Raw genomic sequence first — 21170 nt, 5'->3', positions numbered from 1 at the left:
TCCAGACATTTACTTTCTATTGAGCCCTTGGTATCAGCTCCTCATTCCCCAGCCCCCTCCCGTGGCTACTTTTCTTAAAAGGGACATGCAGGCTGCTGTGTTGAAAATCGGGCTGTCAATTTTGTCATGGAGGCTTGTCAGGTGTCTTCTGTAACTTGGGGAGAAGGGGGTGGTGACTTGCACCAGGCTCGTGCCCTCTGTCTTTGTTCTATCTGTTCACTACTGTACAATCTGCAGCCCTGCCAAGAGGGCTGAGTTATTTTCTTTCTGATTAGGATGGCACTGCATTATTTTTGAGTCCCTATAGCACAGATGGGAAATCTTCAGAAGCTTCGGTCGGTGTTTCCATCAGTAGACCATCTTACTTTGATCATGTCTCTCATTCCAGGGTTCCCAATCTGATCAATCCATTCTCCATCAGACAAGCTCTCACGCCCCTCCCACTCCGCTGAAGCTTCCCCCAAACCATCCTCCCATTTCATTCTCTCCACTTCAATCTAAACACATAATATTTTCTACCTCACAAAGAAGGTGGTCGTCCGTGTATGCTACATGGTTCGCTCGTAGTTGTTTTCTGTGTCTTATAAAATTCGAGAGGAATAACACATAATCCCCTTCATAACTAATAGAAAGAGAATTCTGAAAACTGTCCTTGAGGACAATGCCTTCAATCTAAATACCGCAGAGAATCAAGTGGAAGAAAGAGTAAGAGATACCACTACATGGAGAGGAAAAAAAACAAGCCCCAGGGTGCCTGGTACATAGTAAAGGTGTAATAAACGGGAACTATGTTTTCCTGAGACTCATGTGTACACACCCTATAAACTATCTTTATTCATTCTTTCTGCGTTCAAATACATGTGTTAAAGAAATATGTGGCATAGAAAGTTCCCTATAATTCTATCAGCTGTCAGTGAAGTTTTAAAAAAAAATGCAGCCTATCAAATTTCACTTGCTTTCTTTCGACTTTAACAATTTTGTACATCTTTCCATGCGTGTACCAATCCAAAATACCAAACCCACTGCCACTGAGAGGGGTTTCGGAGACAGTATATCATGCAGCTTTTCACCAGGTACATATGCCCTTTAGCTCATTAAAAAAATATGTGAATATACGCTAAATATATATGTGTTCAGTTTTATTTGTAAGTAATTGGATTTTTCCCCTCACAGGCGAGCCTATGGATTAATAGCAATTTTTAATGTTGCTGTCAGGTGCCACTGAGTCAGTTCCGATGGACAGTGACCCTGTGTACAACAGAACGGAAGCACTGCCTAGTCCTGCAACATCTTCACCATCAGGTTGATGCTTGAGCCTAGTGTTGCAGCAGCCACGGTGTCAATCCATCTCACCAGGGGTCTTCCTCTGGTTTGCTACTACTCTACTCCATCAAGCGTGATGGTCTTCTCCAGGGACTGGCCTCTCCTGCCATGTCCAAAGTATGCTTGTCTCGCCACCCTGGCCTCTACGGAGCACTTTTGGCTGTCCTTCTTGCAAGAGAGAGTTCTTTGTCCTTTTAGCAGTCTGTGGTAATTTCAAAATTCTTTGCCAGCACAATTCCAACACATCATTCTACTTTGGTCTTCCTTATTCAATGTCCCACTTTGACAAACATATGAAGCAACTGAAAACTCCATGGTTTGGGTCAGGTGCACCTCAGTTCTCAAAGAAAAACCCTTGCTTTCCAACACTTTCAAGAAGTTTTGTGCAGATTTATCCAATGCAATGTGTCAAGAGTACTGGTTGTGTATCTAAGCAAGACAAAAATCCTTGTCAACTTGAATATTTTCTCTATCTTGCTTTTGTGAAAAACCAACTGAGGTGGTGTGTCAGAGATCTTATGCCTTCCCTACAGCAGACTTCATCATGTACCCTTTCCTAAAGACCGAAAAATACGATTCCTTAAATATGTTAACGACTGAACTCAGTCCACATGCCTCCACAGGACAGTGGGCGGGGCAAAGGAACACCAAGAGAAATGAAGGGTGGAGGGGTGGTTTCCTCCATCTGATAACCCTGCACTCGGACTGAATCTCTGACCCCTTCCACCATTCCACTTGCTGTAAAAAAATCTGAGACCTCTTTGAAGGCTATTTTAAAACAGAATAAAAAGTATATCTAGGCACTTTCAAGTTCCTAAAGGAGTTATTGATAAAAGGGATACAGAACGAATGGGCAGCCCTTTCAAATCAAGGCAGAAGTTTCAAAAAATTCCCCTAGGATGGTTTTAACCTAAGTGGTTATTTCCATCGATTGTATTTACAGTCACTTAACCTTTCAATTCCTCATCTGTAAAATAAGGATAAAAACAATAGTATCTCGGACTTAGGGCCGCTGGGAGAATATACTCAAATCTTTAAAAAGTTTATTAAAATGTTTCTATCTTTCAAGTCTATTTTCTCAACAACTCTTTGACGTCCCCTCATATATGAAACTGTTCGGATGGTGACCAGCATAAAACCAACATCGCAGGCTTTGCTGCTTCTCAGCTAGATGGCTGCTTGTTTACCTTCAAGCCCTGTGTGACCATGAGGTATCCATGGGATCAAGTATCAGGCATCAAAGACCCAGAACATAACATTTTATCGATGTGAATGAGGGGGAAGGCAGAGTGGTGACAAAAAGCCCATTTGTACACAATTGGATATCCCCTCACATAAGGGTCACAAGGAAGAGGGGAGCCAGTCAGGGTGCAGTGAGCACAGATGAAACATACAACTTTCCTCTAGCTCCTTAATGCTTCCTCCCTCCCACTATCACGACCCCAATTCTACTTTACAAATCCACTAGACCAGAGCACATACACTGGTACAGATAAGAGCTTGACACACAGGGAACCCAGGACAGATAACCCCCCCCTCCCCTCCAAGGAACAATAATGAGAGTAGTGATACCGGAGAGGAAGGGCAAGGGTGGGGGAGCAGGGGAAAACCGAACACAATGGTCGATGTATAATCCCCCTTCCTGGGAGACAGACAACAGAAAAGTGGGTGAAGGGAGACAGCTTTCGGTGTAAGACATAAAAAAAATGATCAAGACATGAAAAAAAATGTTCATGGGAGAAGGAGGGTGGGGGAAGGGGAAAAGCAAGCTGATACCAAGGGTTCAAGTAGAAAGAAAATGTTTTGAAAACTATGGAAATATATGTACAAATGTGCTTGACACAATGGATGTATGTATGGATTGTGATAAGAACTGTAAGAGCCCACAATAAAATGATTTTAAAAAATCACATAAACCGAAGTTTTTATTATTAGAGAATGGCAATGATGATGCCAAGTCATGAAGATAGTGACTAGGGAAAGATGATCCACACCATCTGTAGCTAGTAACTGCAATCAAAACAAAAAATATAAACCCAACCCATAATCAAAGCTTCTGTACTAACAGGTGTTATTTAAGGCATTCAATCCTTGAATGAAAAACTATCAGAGGTGTATCAAACAAGTCATAGGTTGGTCTAGAAAGCAATTCTCTCTTTGCATCTGTATCATCATCTATATGTACTGTTTTGGAAATGTGTACGTGTAACTTGTGTATGCGTGTGTTTGTAGGAGTCGTGGTGACATAGTGAGTTAGGCATCGGGCTACTAACCACAGGGTCAGCAGTTTGAGTCCACTGGTCACTGAGTGAGAAAGATGAGGCGTCTAGCTCTCTTGAAGATCTGATGCCTTGGAAATTTACAGAGGCAGTTCTACCCAGGCCTGACAGAGTTGCTATGACTCAGAATCAGTTTGATGGCAGTGGGTTTTGCTGTACGTACATAAATCAAGGGAGAAAGGCAGGGCTTTCTATTTCCGCTAACAGCTAAGTCCTGGAAACCCACTGGGGCACTTCTACTCCTGCCCTAGAGTTGATATGAGTTGGAAAAAAATTTTTTTTTAAATAACTCATTTTATTGGGGGCTCTTACAACAATCCAACCATCAATTACATCAAGCACACTGATACATATGCTGACATCATTTCCCAAATTTGTTCTTTCTACTGGAGCCCTTGCTATTAGCTCCTCTATTTTCCCTCTCTTCCCCACCCTCATGAACCCTTGATAAATCTCCCTTCACCCACATTTCTGTTGTGTCCCCCTGGGGGAGGGGGGGTATTATACATTGATCATTGCAATGAGTTCCCCCTTTCTCCCCCTACCTTCCCCCTCCCCTCATGGTATCGCTACTCCCATTATTGTTTCTGCAAGGCTTACCTGTCCCAGATTCTGTGTGTTTCAAGCTCTTTGTCTGTACCAGTGTACCTGCTCTGGTCTAGCCATATTTGTCAGGTAGAGCTGGGGTCATGATAGTGGCAGGGTGGAAGCATTAAAGAACTAGAGGAATATTGTGTTTTGTTGGTGTTTTATTGCACCGTGGCTGGCTCATCCCTTTCTTGTGACCATTCTGTGAGGATGTCCCATTCATTGTCTACAGATGGGTTTTGAGTCTCCACTCTGGATCTCCTTGTTCACATAAATGATTGCTTCTTTAGGGTCTTCTGAAGCCTTATACCTGATCCTGTTGATACCTCGTGATCACACCGGGTGGTATGATTCTTCCATGTGGGCTTTGTTGCTTCCCTGCTAGACGACCACTTCAAGCCTTTAAGAACCCACACGCTTTATCTGCTAATAGCCGGGCACCAGCATCTTTCTTCACCATATTTGCTTATGTACCCACTTAAAAAAATCATTTTATTGGGGGTTTGTGCAACTCTGATCACAATCCATACGTGCATCCATTGTGTCAAGCTATGTACCTATTTTGACTTCAGTGATCGTGAGGAAGGTGAGCATCACAGAATGCCAGGTTATTAGACAAAGGGACTTGATTAGAGGCCCAATGTCACTTTACTACCTTAATACTTAACATATAATTAATGTACATGGGCCTATATCCCTATTGCTTATATGTTAATACATTTATATATGTACATACCCACATTTATATCCCTATATATGTCTTTTGCCTCCCAGTTCTTTTCTATTTCCTTTTACTTTCCTCCTGTCCCACTATCTTGTTTGATCTTTATTCGGTCTCAATAATCCCTCTTGGCTACACTGCCCTTGGCTGAACCCCACAGGCATTCTGTGCCCTCCTCGCCATTGATTTTAGATCGCTTGCTATTCCCTTGTCCCTGGGTTTGTTGGTTCCTGCTCCCTTTCCCCATCTCCTCCGTCCTCCTGGAACCGCTGGTCCCGTTTTCTCCTTGGGATAAATATCTTGCCTATCTTATATAGATGTGAAAAGGAAGAAAAAAAAGGGTCTATCAATAGAGCTCCAGGTCTGTCTGCTAACCCTTACGTATGTTTTCCAATTGAGTCTGAGGAGGTGCCAAACCCTGCCCTTGGAGTCTAAAGTCTATTTTCAGGATTCCTCAGGGATTTTGTTGCTTTGTTCCCCTTGCTGCTCTGCTACACTCCCTTGTTTTGCCCTGGTGAGGGGTGTGTGTGTGTGTGTGTGTGTGTGTGTGTGTGTGTGTGTGTGTGTGAGACAGGGCACAATTCCCGCACTGTCTCTCCAATGCTGTGGGTCAGTGAGGGGACGTCATGTCTCATGGTGGGGCTGGCCCTTTGATCCTTTCTGTGCCTTGGCCACTCCAAGCAGGAGTGTCGTCCTTGGGTGTGGTGGGCCACAATGCGGACCATTTTTTCTCTTTCCCTCGTAGTTTGCTCCCAGGTGGTCTGGGCAAGCCCGCCATCTCCCTGGGCAGTTTATTCAGTTCTGTCCTCTGTAATTCAATATTCTGGGGAGGGGGGGGGGGTCAATGTAGCTGGGATGGGGGCTGGCCCCACAGACCTCTGTTAGTTCCCTGCTTCATTCTGAATTGGAATCAATTTGATGACCGTGGCTTTTGGTGTCTGTATATAAATGTAGGTTGAAAGACGGCTTTCTATTTCCATTAACAGGTAAGTCTTGGAAACTCAAAGGGACAGTTCTACCTTATCCTATAGGGTCACTATGAGTCAGCATCGACTCAATGTCAGTGAGTTTTGTTGTTGTTATAATACCTATCTATATAAGGGGGCTTCAGAAAGTTCAGGGAAAATGCTAATCTTTCGCTTCAGCTTCTCGATGAACTTTCTGAAGTTCCCTTGTATATGCAACGGTCACAGTACTTATGCTAAGATGTTAGGAAGAATTCAGATTTTAATTCTGAATTTTAACTTCACATCTCAAGCTTATAGTTTTCTCAATCATTAGAAAACTCTTCTCTAAAATAAAACCCCAAACTCTTCTCCATTATAAAGTTTGCAGGCCATGAAGTCCTTTTCATCACCTTTGTAAAAGCTCTAAGATTAAAAAATGGGCTAAATATATGTGATTTTCACTGCTTTCCCAAAGGGGCTTCAAGAAACTTTGTAGGGAAATTCCCATCTTTTAATTTCCTTTGTTAGAAGTCCTTTGTACTTCCTACAACCTATTTCTTCAGCTTCTAGGCACTTCAATGTGGTGTACTTTTCTTTCCCCGTGCCTTATGAAGTACAGTTCTGCACACTCTAAGATCTGTTTTTAAATTTTTCACTTTTATTGTCATACAATTCTTCTCCCCAACCTCCTCTTCCATACTCGACTATCTTTTTAAGGGATGATCATTCCCACTTTGTGAGGACACGTTGTTGTTAGGTGTCGTGGAGTCGCTTCCGATTCATAGTAACCCAGTATGCACAGTCCAGTGCCAGCCTCTGCCGCAGTCATAGCGTCAATCGCCTTCCTCTTTTTCTACTTTACCACGTCTGCTGTACTCCTCCAGGCACTGGTCCTTCCTGAAAATGTGTCCGGAGTGAGGCGTCGTCTTGCTACCCTTGTTTCTAGGGGATATTCTGATTGTACTTCTCCCAAGACAGTCTGTGTTTCCTTCTGACAATCCATAGTCTATTCAATCTTTTTATCTAACATCATAACAAAGGCATAAATATAAATCCTTCTTACGCACTGTCCAGCTTCTACATGCAGATGAGAATGACAGGATCATGACTTGGGTCAGGATCATCTTAGTCCTCGAAGTGACATCTCTATCTTACCACTTTAAATAGGACTCATGCAGATTTACTGGATGCAACACTTCACTATCTCATGACTGTTGCTTCCATGTGTCGATCGTGGCTCCAAGTACAAGGAACTCCTCGACAACTATGATCTTGTCCATGTCTGCAACGATAGCCACTGAGCTTGTCCATGTCTGCAACGATAGCCACTGAGCTTGTCCATGTCTGCAACGATAGCCACTGAGCTTGTCCATGTCTGCAACGATAGCCACTGAGCTTGTCCATGTCTCCAATTATAGCCACTGAGCTTGTCCATGTCTCCAACTATAGCCACTGAGCTTGTCCATGTCTGCAACTATAGCCACTGAGCTTGTCCATGTCTGCAACGATAGCCACTGAGCTTGTCCATGTCTCCAACTATAGCCACTGAGCTTGTCCATGTCTCCAACTATAGCCACTGAGCTTGTCCATGTCTCCAACTATAACCATGTACCATGTTCCCACTCGTCAAGGTGTGGGGATTTTTGTTTTGTGTTTGGGTGTAATCCATACTGAAGGCAGTAGTCTTTGATATCCATTAATTGGTAAGTGCCGGAAGTCCCCTTTGCTTTCAGCAGGGTTGTGGTACCATCTACATTTTGCAGGCTGTTAAGAGTATTCCTTTGGTGCTGATGTTGCATTCTTCTCCACCTACGCCACCTTTCCAGCTTATTTGCTCAGTACATAGATGAAGTGTGGCAGAAGGATGCAACATTCGCCCCTACCTCCTGATTTCAAACCATACAAGAACTCATTTTGTCTGCACTACTGATCTAAGCTCTGGCCGTATTGTGTTTACAAGGTCAGCCATATTGTGTTATGATCTACACAGCCTGGCACCTTTGCATAACCAATAAAGTATCTTCCTGGTATTCTCTTTGAGCCAAGGTATATCTGACATTAAAAATAATACCCTCAATCCATGTTCTCTTCTAGATTCATATCAAGTTTCCAAAAGTTCTCTGACTATGTATTGCTGCAACTGGTTTCCTGCATTCTGCTGGATCGCTTCCCTTTTGAATGGGTATAAATAGGGATCTTCTCCAGTCAGTTGGCCAGAGTTAGTTGTCTTTCAAATTTCTAGATACAGATGAGTGAGTTGCTTTCAATATTACATTGGTTTGCCGAAACACCAGAACTGATATCCCATCAATTCCGTGAACCTTGGTTTTCATCAATGACATGGTGCTGCTTGTATGTCTTCCTTCAATTCCACTGCTATTGACATAATAATGCCGTAGAACCCAGGAAAAGCCTTTCCGTAGCACTATGGAAGTCAACATTCCATGCAGGTGCTAAACTGACCCCAATCACTATGTGGCTGCCTCTTACTACGACAGCTATAAATCCACTGAATTACCATGTTCATCAGAACACTACTCACAATAGCAAGAAAATGGAAACAACTTAAATGCCTACCGATGGCAGAATGGATACTCTGGCACATACCCCAGTGGAATAATGGTGAATCTGTGAACTACCTCGACATAGATGGAAGCGGAGGACATTATTGTGTGCAATCAGTCAATCACAAATGGATGAGTATTGTGACACTATTACTACTAAAAAAATAAAATAAAACCAAGAAGTCTTCCATACCAAAAGAACCAGAATGAAGGTTACCAGAAGGGAAGCCATAGGCTAAAGGGTCGGGGGAAGATAATATCCAATAAAAGGGAGATGGGGGGGGGAAATGATGGGAACAGAGTAGAGTAATTGGGAGGTCTGATAAACTGTTGAGTACAAAAATGATGATTCAATCTGCAAAGCCTCTAACTCATGATAAAAAGTTAAACCAAACAAACAAACCCAAAACACACGTGACCTTGGCTAGGCGATGCTTCTCAGTGGTTAGGCATTTATGTAATCATCCCCTGTGATCAGTCAATCAGTTGTAAGTGGATTAGGGAGGGATCCAAAAACTAAACTCACTGCCAAAGATACCATTCCGACTCACAGTGCCCAGCCCTGATCCCACACAAGGACGTTTCCCTGGTGTGTGAAAATAAGAGGATAGATAAAAGTTAAGTGGAGGGAGAAGTGAGCAGAAAGAAATGAACTTGAGCACTCAGCTGCTTTCCAAACTTCATATTCCTCCTAGACCCTAGGGAAGGTTGATCGCAACATACAGGGAGAGAACCAAGGAGTGACAGGTCCATAGATGCTGAAAGGAAACAGGACCTTCCCCCAGAGCTGACAGATAGCCTTCCCTTGGAGCTAGCATTTTGAATTTGGGAGAGAGAACTGAGAGAGAATAAATTCTACATAAACGCACTGTATTTCTGATACAGCAGGACTAGGCAGGTAACGAACACAAACGCAATCTAAAACCAATATTACTGGCATTGAGTTAATTCTAACTCATAGGACAAGGTGGAACTGCCCCTGTGGGTTTGAGACTGGGACCCTATGGGAGTAGAAAGCCCTGTCTTGCTCCCACAGAGTGGCTGGTGGTTTTGAACTGTGCACCTTGTGGTGAGCAATGCACGACAGCACCAGGGCTTCTCTAAATAACTGAAAGTAATGCTAATCCTAATGTTTTGTGTATTTGTCACTAGATAACTAAGAAACATTTGTTACAGTATTTGAACACAGAGAGTTCTAGGAGTACAGCATATTTGTGATTTCTGCATTGTTGCATAAGTTATTACTGAACTAATTTCCAAATCCAATCTGCAGTCCACATCAGCTCCCTGCTTTGTAATTCTAGTCTACTTCCCTTTCCCTGTGATCTCCAAGGAGAGATGACAGGGCCTTAGATCATGTCATGCTCTTGGACAGTCTCCTCTCCTAGGTATGGCTATAATCCAAGACTTTGGCTGCCTGCCATAATGGGTTCAGCTTCTTTATCTTAAAACCTTTTCTTGAGGTTTCTAAAGAATTCTGGAAACCTGGTGGACAATAAGACACTTTTTCCATGTTTGCTAGTTCAGCCAATTCAATCAAAGCTTTAAGCTGTCTGTGTGACTGCAAAGTGAGTAACCATTATGTTACTTTAAGACTTCTCATTTGCATCTTGGGAATGATTACTCACTGCTGCTAAAATGTCCTTCCTTCCTTACATGTAAGTGTACTAGGTTGTATCAACAGAAAGTACAAGCTGCAGAGATAGCTACCCGTATTTATGCATTCCAACACATTCTTTTTTTTAAAAAACCATACTTCCTTGTTTTGTTTGTTTTTTTCCTGTATAGTAGGTAAGAGGGGAAGACAATACATACCCCTCGGGGTAAGAAAATTGGGGTGTGTGTGTGAGGAGGTAGAAAGAATATGCCTCAAAAGGAGGGGAAGAGGTGAATCATTAAGGCAGCAAAATATTCTCTATAAAGATGAGGGAGGAGTAGCTTCAGAGATGAAGGCAGAGGCTAAGGCACAGAATCCCTCCTCAGTGAGGAGGTGGGGGGGGGAGTCCTCCTCTCCACTCAAGCCAACACAAACATTTTTATTGGTGCTTCCCAACATCAATAGTAGAGGCAAAACTATTTGCATTGGCCCTTACCAATGCACTTTAGGCTCTCAATCTTTACCATATACGTACATGCTTGCTCCCTAAATTCCCCATGGCAGCAACTGTTATAGCGTTGCCTATATATTTAGCAGGCCTCTACGACTTTCTCTGAGGCAATGAAAAACTTCATTTGTGCACAAAACTCATCAAGTCTTATCATCAGGATTCTTCTGGGATAAAAGACTTGTATTGCAGATACTATAAGACAACAGCAGGGTCATTCACTATACTATTGATAAGACAGATTAAGAACACATTCATTATACTATTGATAAGACAGATTTTAAGCAGAAACTCACATAGCCACAGGCCCCCCTACTACTCACTACCATAGAGTAATTCTGACCCTATAGGGCAGAACAGAATTGTCCTTGGGGGTTCGTGAGACTAATTATTTACAGACGTAGAAAACCTCATCTTTTTCCTGTGGAGCAGCTTGTGGTTTTGAACTGAGGTTATCAGCCAATTCCCTTTACTTAAATGATGTGTCCTATACACTGAAGACTTCCTCTTGTAGAAAAATTTCAAAACCTGTCCAAGTGCCTATTTTTGTAACCATCTGGATTCTTTATATTGTCAGCCTTAAGCTATAGCTCAAAGGGTCAGAGCTAATACCTGGTGTTTTAGGTGAGTCAAACAGGAGTCTAGAAGCATAGAAGTTTCTAGGGAAGATTCAACTATTCTAAAAGCAGGAATAGATAATTGTGCCGACCCAGGTGATAATACAGAAAATGCCACTTACCGACTGCTCCTGACCCAAAGGTATCATCATTGAACTGGTCAATCTCTTCATCTTCCTCTCCCAGGCCCTGAAAGGCATCTTCATCTTCGTCTAGAGGGCAATCCTCTAAAGACTGTATGAAAGAAAAAAGAGGAAAGAGCTAAGCTTTTCATTAGCTCGCATCTTCATTTTAAAAACGTTCATTTTCTCTTCTCTAATGAACATAGTTTTATTATAATGTCCTGTAATGATGGCAGATTCTCCATTCCCCAATTTGCTATATTTCAGGATCTTCCTTTCTTTCAATTGCTATCTTCTGTTCCTTCATTTATCCTTCTTTGCCAAGTGTTTTGGTTCTATATTTCAAGTCTCTAATAGCATTTCCTCATGAAATCAAGGAAGTAGGCCTGCAACTACCTTTACACCACAGGTTGGAGCAGAATGAAAATAAATACTACATCAGTTAGCTTGATTTTGATCTATCTTTTCCAACAAAATTCTCCTCTTCCTTATCATATTCATGCCATGTTTTAAAAACGATTACTCCCTTGTAAAGCTTTCTCTTCATTTTCCCACTCTTTCCCTTTCTTTAAGTCCAATTTCTAGTCACACAACAGAAAGCTAATTTTTCAACGAGTACCGGTAAATGAATCCTGGGAAAGTGGTGGTAACATGGCAAACTCAAGTTCTGGTTCCACCTCTTACAAGCCCCGTTCTTTCTGATAGAGCAACAATCATGTTTCAGGCTCTGTGCTAAGCTCTAAGCTTTAGTCTCCTGAACTGTAGTTCTGAGTACACTAACCAAAGCTACAATAAGCTCACAGCCATTGAGTCGCTGCATGGGGACCCTACAGGAGTTTGCAACCATGTAGCTGTCACAGTCTTTCTTTGATGGGTTCCTGGTTGTTGGTGCCATCAAAAACAGTAACTGACTTGAACACATGATAGGTATCTCCATTAAAATGTTGAATTTTAAACTTTTCCTCCTTTTACATCATCCTTTTCAACGGAATCTCCACGTGTTTTTTTTTCTTTTGGCAGTTTCTGCACCCTGGACCCCATCATCTTTCATGTTTACATAAGCGTGGTTTGGTCTTAACTCCTATTAAGTATGAAGCAGATCTGCTTATAATTTCCAAAGGCTCAGGATCAGAGCGCCACAAGTTCTTAAGAGGTAGGCTTGGTGATAACCTTGCCCGGCTGGCTCCCTCTTAGCAAGGCTGTCACCCCCCAGAGCAAAAACCAACTCCTAAGAGTTCAAAGCTAGCAGGTCATCCAATCCAGCCATAAGACCTCACAAACTTTCTTAAAGCAAACTCACTAGCTACTCAGGTCCACCACATCAGAGGGAACTTCCAGTCACACACACCCTTCCAAAGGACAGGGATCCACTGAGCCAAATCACCGTTTGTTTTGAATTGGAAAGACATGCCCTTTGATTCTACAAACCCAGACACTTCGGCCCAGAGATCTGGGGTCACCCAAGGTCACACCGTGGGTTAGTAACAGGGTCAGAATTCCGACGACTGTTGCTCCATTCCAGGCACCCGGCACCCGACCCAAGCCACCCTTCATTCGTCCAGAAAACTTCTGCTGGACACACCCCTTCCAAATTGGAGGCGCCCCCCCCCATTAGCACATAGGCTAGGAGCCAAGTCAAGGGGCAGGTCCATGGTCCCTCGAGTGGGCTACTGAGTGCGTGCGGGTCGGCGTGAATCTGAGGAGACCGGGGGTGCACATCCCGGGGCGGGAAACGCATCTGTGGGCATGCCGGGGGCTACCTCAAGAAGGGCTGCGGGATCGGTGCAAAGCGCTCCCCTAGAGGTCTCGTCCTGGGACGGGGGCGGAGGGGCCTGGTCACCGCGGGTAGCGGGCCCTCCCCGGAGCAAAACGGAGGCCAGCTCTCCACAGCGGCAAGGTTGGGGCAGCCTCCCCCCGCACCCGCCCCAAGCCAGTTCACAGCCCTCGCAACAGACGGATGACTCCTGCCGGTGGTCCTCCGCGGTCCCGCGGCTCACTCCGTCCGTCTAGGCCCCCCCCCCTCACTCCTAGGAGCGTGGGTCGGACGCTCCCGGGGTGCAAAAGGAAGAGGGGCGCGGGGAGGGAGGGGTCACTTCCGGTCGCAACAGCTCACCTCGTAGCGGAACATTCTCGGGGAGGGGGGGAGGGATCGGGGAGGGGAGTGGGGGAGGGAGGGAAAGAAGCGCTGACTCTCCGGGGTCCTCCGCGCGCGGGTCCTCCACCGGCTCGCGACCCCTGGCCGCCGCCGTACGCCGGAGCGTGCGTGCGTGCGTGCGTACGTGCGAACGTGCGCAGGCGCGCCTGGCGGCGGGCGGCCGCCCTGCTTGGCGCCCCGCGGCGGCGGCGGCGGCGGCGGCGGCGGCTACGCAGGGGCCGATAGGGCGTCCCGCTTCCGAGTCTGGGCGGCGGGAAGGAGGTCCCGCGGCGGTCGACTGCGCAGGCGCCGCCGGTCGGGGGCTTCTCTGGGAGCTGGCCCGGGAGCCCCGCCCCCGGCTTCCCGGCGCCCGCCCCGCTGAAGGATGGTCACGAGTTTTCCGTCAACTGGGGCGGGGGGCGGGGAAAAGCCGTGTGACTGTCACAGGATATGGCTTGGAAGAGTCCCGGGTTGGCTCCGGGCCGGGAGAAGTAAGCTCCAGTAATGGGTCTCTAGCACCGGGGGGGCTCACGTTTCTGTCAGCACCGGTCGGAGGCCTGAGAGAGCGGACAGAGAAAGCTCACAATAGACTCCAGCTCGTCGGAAGGGCGTAATCCGTCGCCGCCGCCATCAGCGGCGTCCACCTCCGAACGAACCTGGGCTGTGATTTATGTGGTTCCGAAGGATGACGGCGCTCGTCGTGCCGAAAGCGCAGGGTGGTATTTTTAGGCGCCTGTGGCACGTGGAGAGGGCGCCTCCCGGGGAGGCGGCGGCAAGGTCACCGAGGCCCCGGAGTGAACTTGCCTGGGTGGCGAGCCCGTTGCAGTTGACCGAGCCAGCTCTTTCCACGAGGAACTCAGTTCTTGAGGGTCTCGTCCCCCTCTCGAGGCGTCCCTTAAAATGCAGCCTCGCCCAGGGAAGGCATAGAGCACAGTGCCCGCTTGCTGGTAACGAGTCTGGGGAACTTGGCATCCAGTAGTAACTAGCTCAGGGGGAGAGAGTCAAAGCTTTAAGACCCGTAGGGTCGCTAGGTGCCGGGATGGACTCTGGCAGAGTTGTGGGAGACTTTCGGGCAAATTAACTGCACACCTCAGTTGCTTTGATTGTTGGATGAGACTTTCTACTCCTGTTAGACTGACAACCCACTGGGGCAGCTCTCTGACCTATAAGGTTGCGTTGGAATTGGCTGGAGGGCAGTGAGTTGTGTGTGTACGTGAGTTTTGTTTTCTGTTTTTGGCGGCTGGGGTGGGATGGGCAAGTAGTGGGAGCCCTGGTGGGGTAGTGGGTCTCGAGTTGGACTGCTCACCAGGTGGTCAGCCACTTTCATGCACCCGCCACTTGGGGTGGGGTGGAGGGAGGGTCGTGATGAAAGATGGAGCTTTCTGTTCCTTTGAAGATTTACGGTCTTGAACAACCTCGTGAGTAGTTCCAGTTGTCCGACAGGGTTGCTTTGTGTCCGAATCGTCTCTATGGCAGTGAGATTTTTGAGATCAGTAGTGATTCGATGACCCGATTGCACCTAATACTTTGGGGCTGGGATTGAAGCCTACCTGGCACTCTGCAAGGTGCTTTGCATAATTCATCGCTCATGTCAGTCCCACGAGGTAGATAGATGCTATCTTATCCATTTTTTAATGAGGAAATTAAGGATTAGAGAAGTTAAGTAATTTGCCCCAAGTCACCTGTTGGTAGTTGGGTAAGAGACAATCTTACCTGATTCCAAAAGCCCATCAGTGGTTCAGTGTGTCCAGATAAAAGTAAATATTTATGGTGGCCTGACCTCAGTCTTAAAGAAGTGTTTCAGGTCTGGGATAACATCACTGGTTTTCAAGCATGCATGGGATGTTAAAAAATTTCCCGTAGGCGGGAGCTCCACACAGTTCCCAGCAAAATGGAATAGGTAGACAGTTGGAATTTCCCCACACATTTTTGAAGTTCCCTCAGTACTAGGTAATAGCATGTCTCAACAATTACAAAGAATTCGTGTTAGATAGATTAGAGGTTAGGGATGGCCCACAGGTTGAATCTGGTCCCCTGCCTGCTTTAGTAAGTTAAGATTGATTGGAAGTCAGGGCACATTCATTGATTCACATACTGGCTTTTGCCCACTTTAGCCCTGCAATGGACGATCTGAGTGCTTAACATATACATAGTCATTTGGGGGAATCTATAAAAGTCCCCTGGGAATCTTTTCAAAATGTAGATTATGATTCAGCTTATCTGGAGTGGAAGCGAAAATGAACCAATTCAAAACCCTGGTACTTCCTCAATGGAGACCCTATTGCCTGAAAGAAGCTTACAATGTTATCTAGACCTTTAAGATAAGCCTTTCTGAGTCTTAATTTTCTGCACCATATTTGCTCATCATTTATTTTAAAAATCAGTTGGAAAAATCGATTGGGGAAAAATATCCATACTTTTAAGAACAGTAATATAAAAAAGTCCCAACTCGTGAGTTAATTAAGGAAGCATAATGCTGTTGCTGTTAGCCTCCCCGCCAGTCAGATCCTGACTCTAAGTGACCCTTATCACCTCCAACGTACTCTCCAGGAATACATTTGTTAAATCCGCCCTTCTGTTCTTGGAAACATTTTTCAAACTCATCTGCTTTTTTTTTTATTTACCTCTTCTGCATCATCAAATCTCTCTTTTCATGTCCCTCTTCATTTGTGAAAGCAAAAAGAAACCGCACAGAGTGGAGTGTGGCTAGGTGAGTCAGGTGCATGCGGCAAGAGAGGCATGCTGTTTTTTGCCAAAAACTGGTGCACTGAGATGGCTGCGTGAGCAGGTGCATTTTCGTGGTGTCAAAACCAGTCCCCCATCTGCCACACATTAGGCCTTTTTTGTCGCACATGGTTATACATTCTTTTCAGAACCTCTAACTAGAAAGCTTGATAAACAGTCTGGCCCGGGTTGAATGAACTCGAAATGAACTCCTAGTCCACATTTTCATCCATTCAGGAAGGTGACCGATGTTCAGAATGAGGTTTGTCACCAACATTTCACCTTTTTTGAAACAAGAAAACTACTCATACACTTCATGGCAATATTGAAAGCTGTGTTCAACATGACAAGTTTCTGCAGAATTTTTCCTGAGCTGGAAACAAAATTTCACAGTTGCATGCTGTTCTTTTAAATCAGCCATAAAAAAAAAAAAAGCCAGGTTTGAGCAAAACCAGAGAGAGTCTTCCCAGGCAACACCAGTGGGTGCACTAACTCACCTAGCGGGGAAAATGCAAACTATGAAAGCTCTGCTCTGCCCTGCCCATCGCACTTCGGGTTTTTTTGGGGTACCCCCTCATAGAATGGAACACCACCCAGTTCTGTGCCATTCTCACAATTGTTCTTAGTTTGAACTCATTGCTGCAGTCACTGTGTCAATTCATCCTTATCTGTGGTCTTCCTCTTTTTTGCTCCCCCCCCCCATCTGCCCCCACACACTTTTACAAGCATGATGCCTTTTTCCAGGGACTGGTCTCTTCTGATAACATGTCCAAAGTACAGGAGATGAAGTCTTGCCATCCTTGCATGTAAGCATCATTCTGACTGGACTTCTTCCAAAACAGATGTGTTTCTTCTTTTGTCAGTCCATGGGACGTTCAATACTCTTCGCCAGCATCATAATTCAAATGCATCAATTCTTCTTTGGTCCTCTTTATTCAATATCCAATTTTTATATGCTTGTGAGGTGCTTGAAAATGCCGTGGCTTGGACCAGGCTCACCTTAATCCTCAAAGAATCCTTGCTTTTCAACACTCTAAATAAGTCTTATGTAGCAGATTTATCCAATGCAATACATACATCATTTGATCTCTTGAGCATTTATTGTGGATCCAAGCAAGATGTAACCCTTTAAAATGTCAATCTTGTCTGCCTTTATCATGTTGTGGTCTAGTTGTGAGGAATTTTTGTTTTCTTTACATCAAGTTGTAGCACATACTGGAGGACGACTACAATCCTTGATCTTCATTAGGAAGAGCTTCACATCTTCCTCACTTTGAGCAAGCAAGATTGTATCATCTGCCTGTCACAGGTTGTTAATAAGCCTTCCTCTAATCGTGAAGCCACATTCTTCTTCATATAATCCTGCTTCTCTGATAATTTGCTCATCATACAGAGTGAATAAGTAAGGTGAAAGGACACAACCCTGACACTTCATTTTTTATTTATAAACTTTGGAGTTTTGCCTTGTTCTGTTTGCACAACTGCTTGATCCATGTACAGGTTCCCCTTGATCATAATGAAGTATTCTGGTGCACCTTAACAAACTATGGACAGCCTTGAGGAGAGTGGAACTGGGAATGGGAAGAAAGCATAATAGAAGTTAAAAAAATATTTTGAAATGAGTGATCAACACACCTTTAGAATATAACCTTTAGAATACAGCTAAAACAATTTATACCAGTCATTAGAGAAGCCTAAAAATAAGACCTGCTTGCTTACATAGAGGGGCATTGACAAAGAGAAAGACTCCCAGCAAGATGGATTCCACAGCGGCTGCATCAATGGGCTCAGACATAACAATTGTGAGGCTGGCACAGGCCCGGGCAGTGTTTTGTTCTTTGTACATAGGGTTGCTGTGAATTGGAACCAACTCGATTCTCCTTAACAACAGAAATAATACCTCTGGTGTAAACTGCAAAAAGGATGAAGACAAAAGGAGTATACAAGATGTAAAATAGAGGATCAGCAAAAATTCCCGTTTTCTTTCAAGAAGCATGGGGGGAGATCTTGAGATTCCCTTTTGTAGTTGTTAGATGCTGTGTTAGTCTGGGTTGACTAGAGAAACAAATTCATAGACACTCGTGTCTAAGAAAGCTTTATATCAAAGAGCACTTGTATATTGAGAAAACATTCCAGTCCAGATCAAGTCCTTAAGTCTGATACCAGTCTATAAATTCCTCTTCAGACCAATGGAACACATGCAATGATGCTGACTGCAGGAAGATCACAGGTCAGTGAGTAGAAAGACTTGTGGATCCAGTGGTGGTGGAAGCATCTCAGCACTGGTGTGGGTCTACACGTGGCTTCTCCAGCTCCAGGACTCTGGCTCCATCAGTGTAGCTCCATGTGGCTTGTCAACAGGGTGTGTGGATCTGGCCTCCAGTGAGCTATTTATTGCATCTCCAAATGAGTTCATTAAGCTGCCATCTGATTGACAGCTAAAATTCCACCCCTTCACTCGATAGTCTCAAGTTGATAACCAATTATGTAACTACCACAGATGCTATGCTCACAGTAGTACATAGCTGCCAGCCCATTGTTGCAGCAACTATATTAATCTATTTCACAATGGGTTTTCCTCTTTTTTTGCTGAAGTTCTCCTTTAAGGAGCATCCCTTCTTGTCAGGGGAAGCCAGCCCGTAATACATCATTACGGGTCCGGTAGGCACAGTTGTACAGCGAAAATTAAGTAAAGATCATAGTAAAGGTATAGAGAGCATGAGAGATAGAAGAGAAATATTGAAATAAAGGAGTCAGACACATTTCATAGTAGCATGCTCACCTCAGCCCCGCTTGGTGGTCCACGTGGAGGGAGAGAGATTTAATGCTAGCCCAGGCTTTTATCTTCTCTGGGGACATACAAACCCCCTAATTACAGGTGAGGACATACATCACAGGAAGGGGCTGTGCTATAGGTAATACAGTAATGAGGGGGTGGTCAAGGGACATACACTCAATAGGAAGAGGAGGGATTGGGGGTATACATGTGACAACAAGGGCGGACCCTGGATTCATGATGGCGGCCTAACCTTGGTCACTCTTGGGCGGGTTTGACCTCTCTGGGGTCTCCTACAAGGAAACAGACAACTACTATCGTTATCAGAAGGGAGTGGGCCCTACTTGTGGGATAAACAGTGGTGACTGCTTGCTCTAGATGGCTGATAGCTCTTAGGGAGAATAACCCCTGACCTACTTCTGTTGACCTCCAAATGTATAGTCATTCGCAAGCAGCTGAGTTTGGAATATATTTGGGGGGAGACAGCTTGGGAGAAATCCTTCTGTATCCCACACCTCATATCCGAAGTAAACCAGATGAAATCTCACCATTCATGCTTCTGGGAAGCATTCTGACTGTACTTCCAAGACAAATTTGTTTGTTCTGGCAGTTCATGGTATTTTCAGTATTATCTGCCAACAAATTCTAAAGCTTCTCAGGTCTTCCATATGAATCGTCCTAGTTTCAGATGCATGTGAAGCAATTGCAAACACCATGGCTTGGGTCAAAGCACCTTAGTCCTCAAAATGACATCTGTGTTTTTCTTTTCTAACAGTTTTGGAGAGGAGGTCTTTCATAGCAGGTTCAACCAATGCAACGTGTCATTTGATTTCTTGACTGACAGCTGCCTCCATGGTTGTTGACTGTGAATCCAAGTAAAAGGACTTTTTTTGACAAATTCAATGTCTCCATGTCTCTTCAGGTTCCTTATTGGTCCACTTGTGAGGATTCTTTGTTTTCTTTATATTGAGATACAATCCATTCTGAAGGCATCAGTCTCTCATTTGCAGCAGTAATTGCTTCAAGTCATGGCTTTCAGCAAGGAAGACTGTATCATCTGCTCATTGCAGCTTATTAATTAATCTTTCCCTAGTCCCAAAGCCACAGCCATCTTCTTTTTTTCTTCTTTAAAGTAGACATGGATATGCTTTTTTTTCCTCCAGAAAAGTTAAAAAAATAATTTTATTAGGGGCTCATACAACTCTTATTCACAATCCATACATATATCCATTGTGCCAAGCACATTTGTACTTTTGTTGCCCTCATCATTCTCCAAATATTTACTCTCCACATAAACCCTTGGTATCAGCTCATTTTCCCGCTCCCTTCCCTGCTGTTCCCTTCCTCATGAACCCTTGATAATTTAAAAATTATTATTTTGTCATGTCTTACACTGTCCGATATCTCCTGTCACCCACTTTTCTGTTGTCCGTCACCCAGGGAGAAGGTTATAGGTAGAGCCTTATAACTGATTCCCCCTTTCTAACCCACCTTCCCTCCACCCTCCGGTATCATCTGTCCTGGATTCCTTGTGTTTCCACTTCCTATCTGTACCAGTGTAAATCCTCTGGTCTAGCCAGATTTGTAAGGTAGAATGGGGATCATGATAGTGGGAGGGAGGAAGCATTTAGGAACTAGAGGAAAGTTGTTTGTTTCATTTTTGCTATACTGCATGGTGACTGGCTCATCTCATGATCCTTCTATAGATGGGCTTTGGGTCTCCACTCTGCACTCCCCCCTCATTTGCAATGATATGATTTTTTTGTTCTTTGATACCTGATACCTTCGACACTGGTCACACAAGCTGGTGTTCTTCCATGTGGTCTTTGTTGCTTCTGAGCTAGATGGCTGCTTGTTTACCTGCAAGCCTTTAAGACCCCACATGATATATCTTTTGATAGCCGGGCATCATTAGCTTTTTTTCATCACATTTGCTTATGCACACATTTGTCTTCAGCGATTGTGTGGGGAAGGTGTGCATCATGGAATACCAATTTAATAGAACTAAGTGTTCTTGCATTGAGGAAGTACTTGAGTGGAGGTTAAATGTCCATCTGCTGTCTTAATACTAAACCTATATATGCACATAGATCTATTTCTCCATCATCCTATATAAATATATTTACATATGTACACGCCTGTATTTAGACCTCTGTAAATACCCTTTGCCTCCTAGTTCTTTCCTCTATTTCCTTTTACTTTCTTATTGTCCTACTATCATGCTCAGCCTTCATTTGGGTTTCAGTAATTTCTCTAGGTTACATTGCCCT

General features: G+C 44.4%; 1 protein-coding gene across 1 annotated transcript in view; it reads right to left on the bottom strand.

Annotated features, from left to right (window-relative positions):
* Positions 1–13577, bottom strand: part of PATL1 (PAT1 homolog 1, processing body mRNA decay factor) — a 39852-nt gene extending 26275 nt beyond the window's left edge. Inside the window, exons 1-2 of the mRNA XM_075545662.1 lie at positions 13380–13577; positions 11267–11378 (exon numbers count right to left, since the gene is read on the bottom strand). Of these exons, the coding sequence (XP_075401777.1) occupies positions 11267–11378; positions 13380–13394 (127 nt within the window). The 5' untranslated portion in view covers positions 13395–13577. The remainder of the gene's footprint in view (positions 1–11266; positions 11379–13379) is intronic.
* Between the last annotated feature and the right edge of the window lie 7593 nt (positions 13578–21170).

This window comes from Tenrec ecaudatus, chromosome 4, assembly GCF_050624435.1.
Source record: "Tenrec ecaudatus isolate mTenEca1 chromosome 4, mTenEca1.hap1, whole genome shotgun sequence".
Lineage (NCBI taxonomy): Eukaryota > Metazoa > Chordata > Mammalia > Afrosoricida > Tenrecidae > Tenrec > Tenrec ecaudatus.
This window is presented reverse-complemented; position numbering and strand designations above follow the sequence as displayed.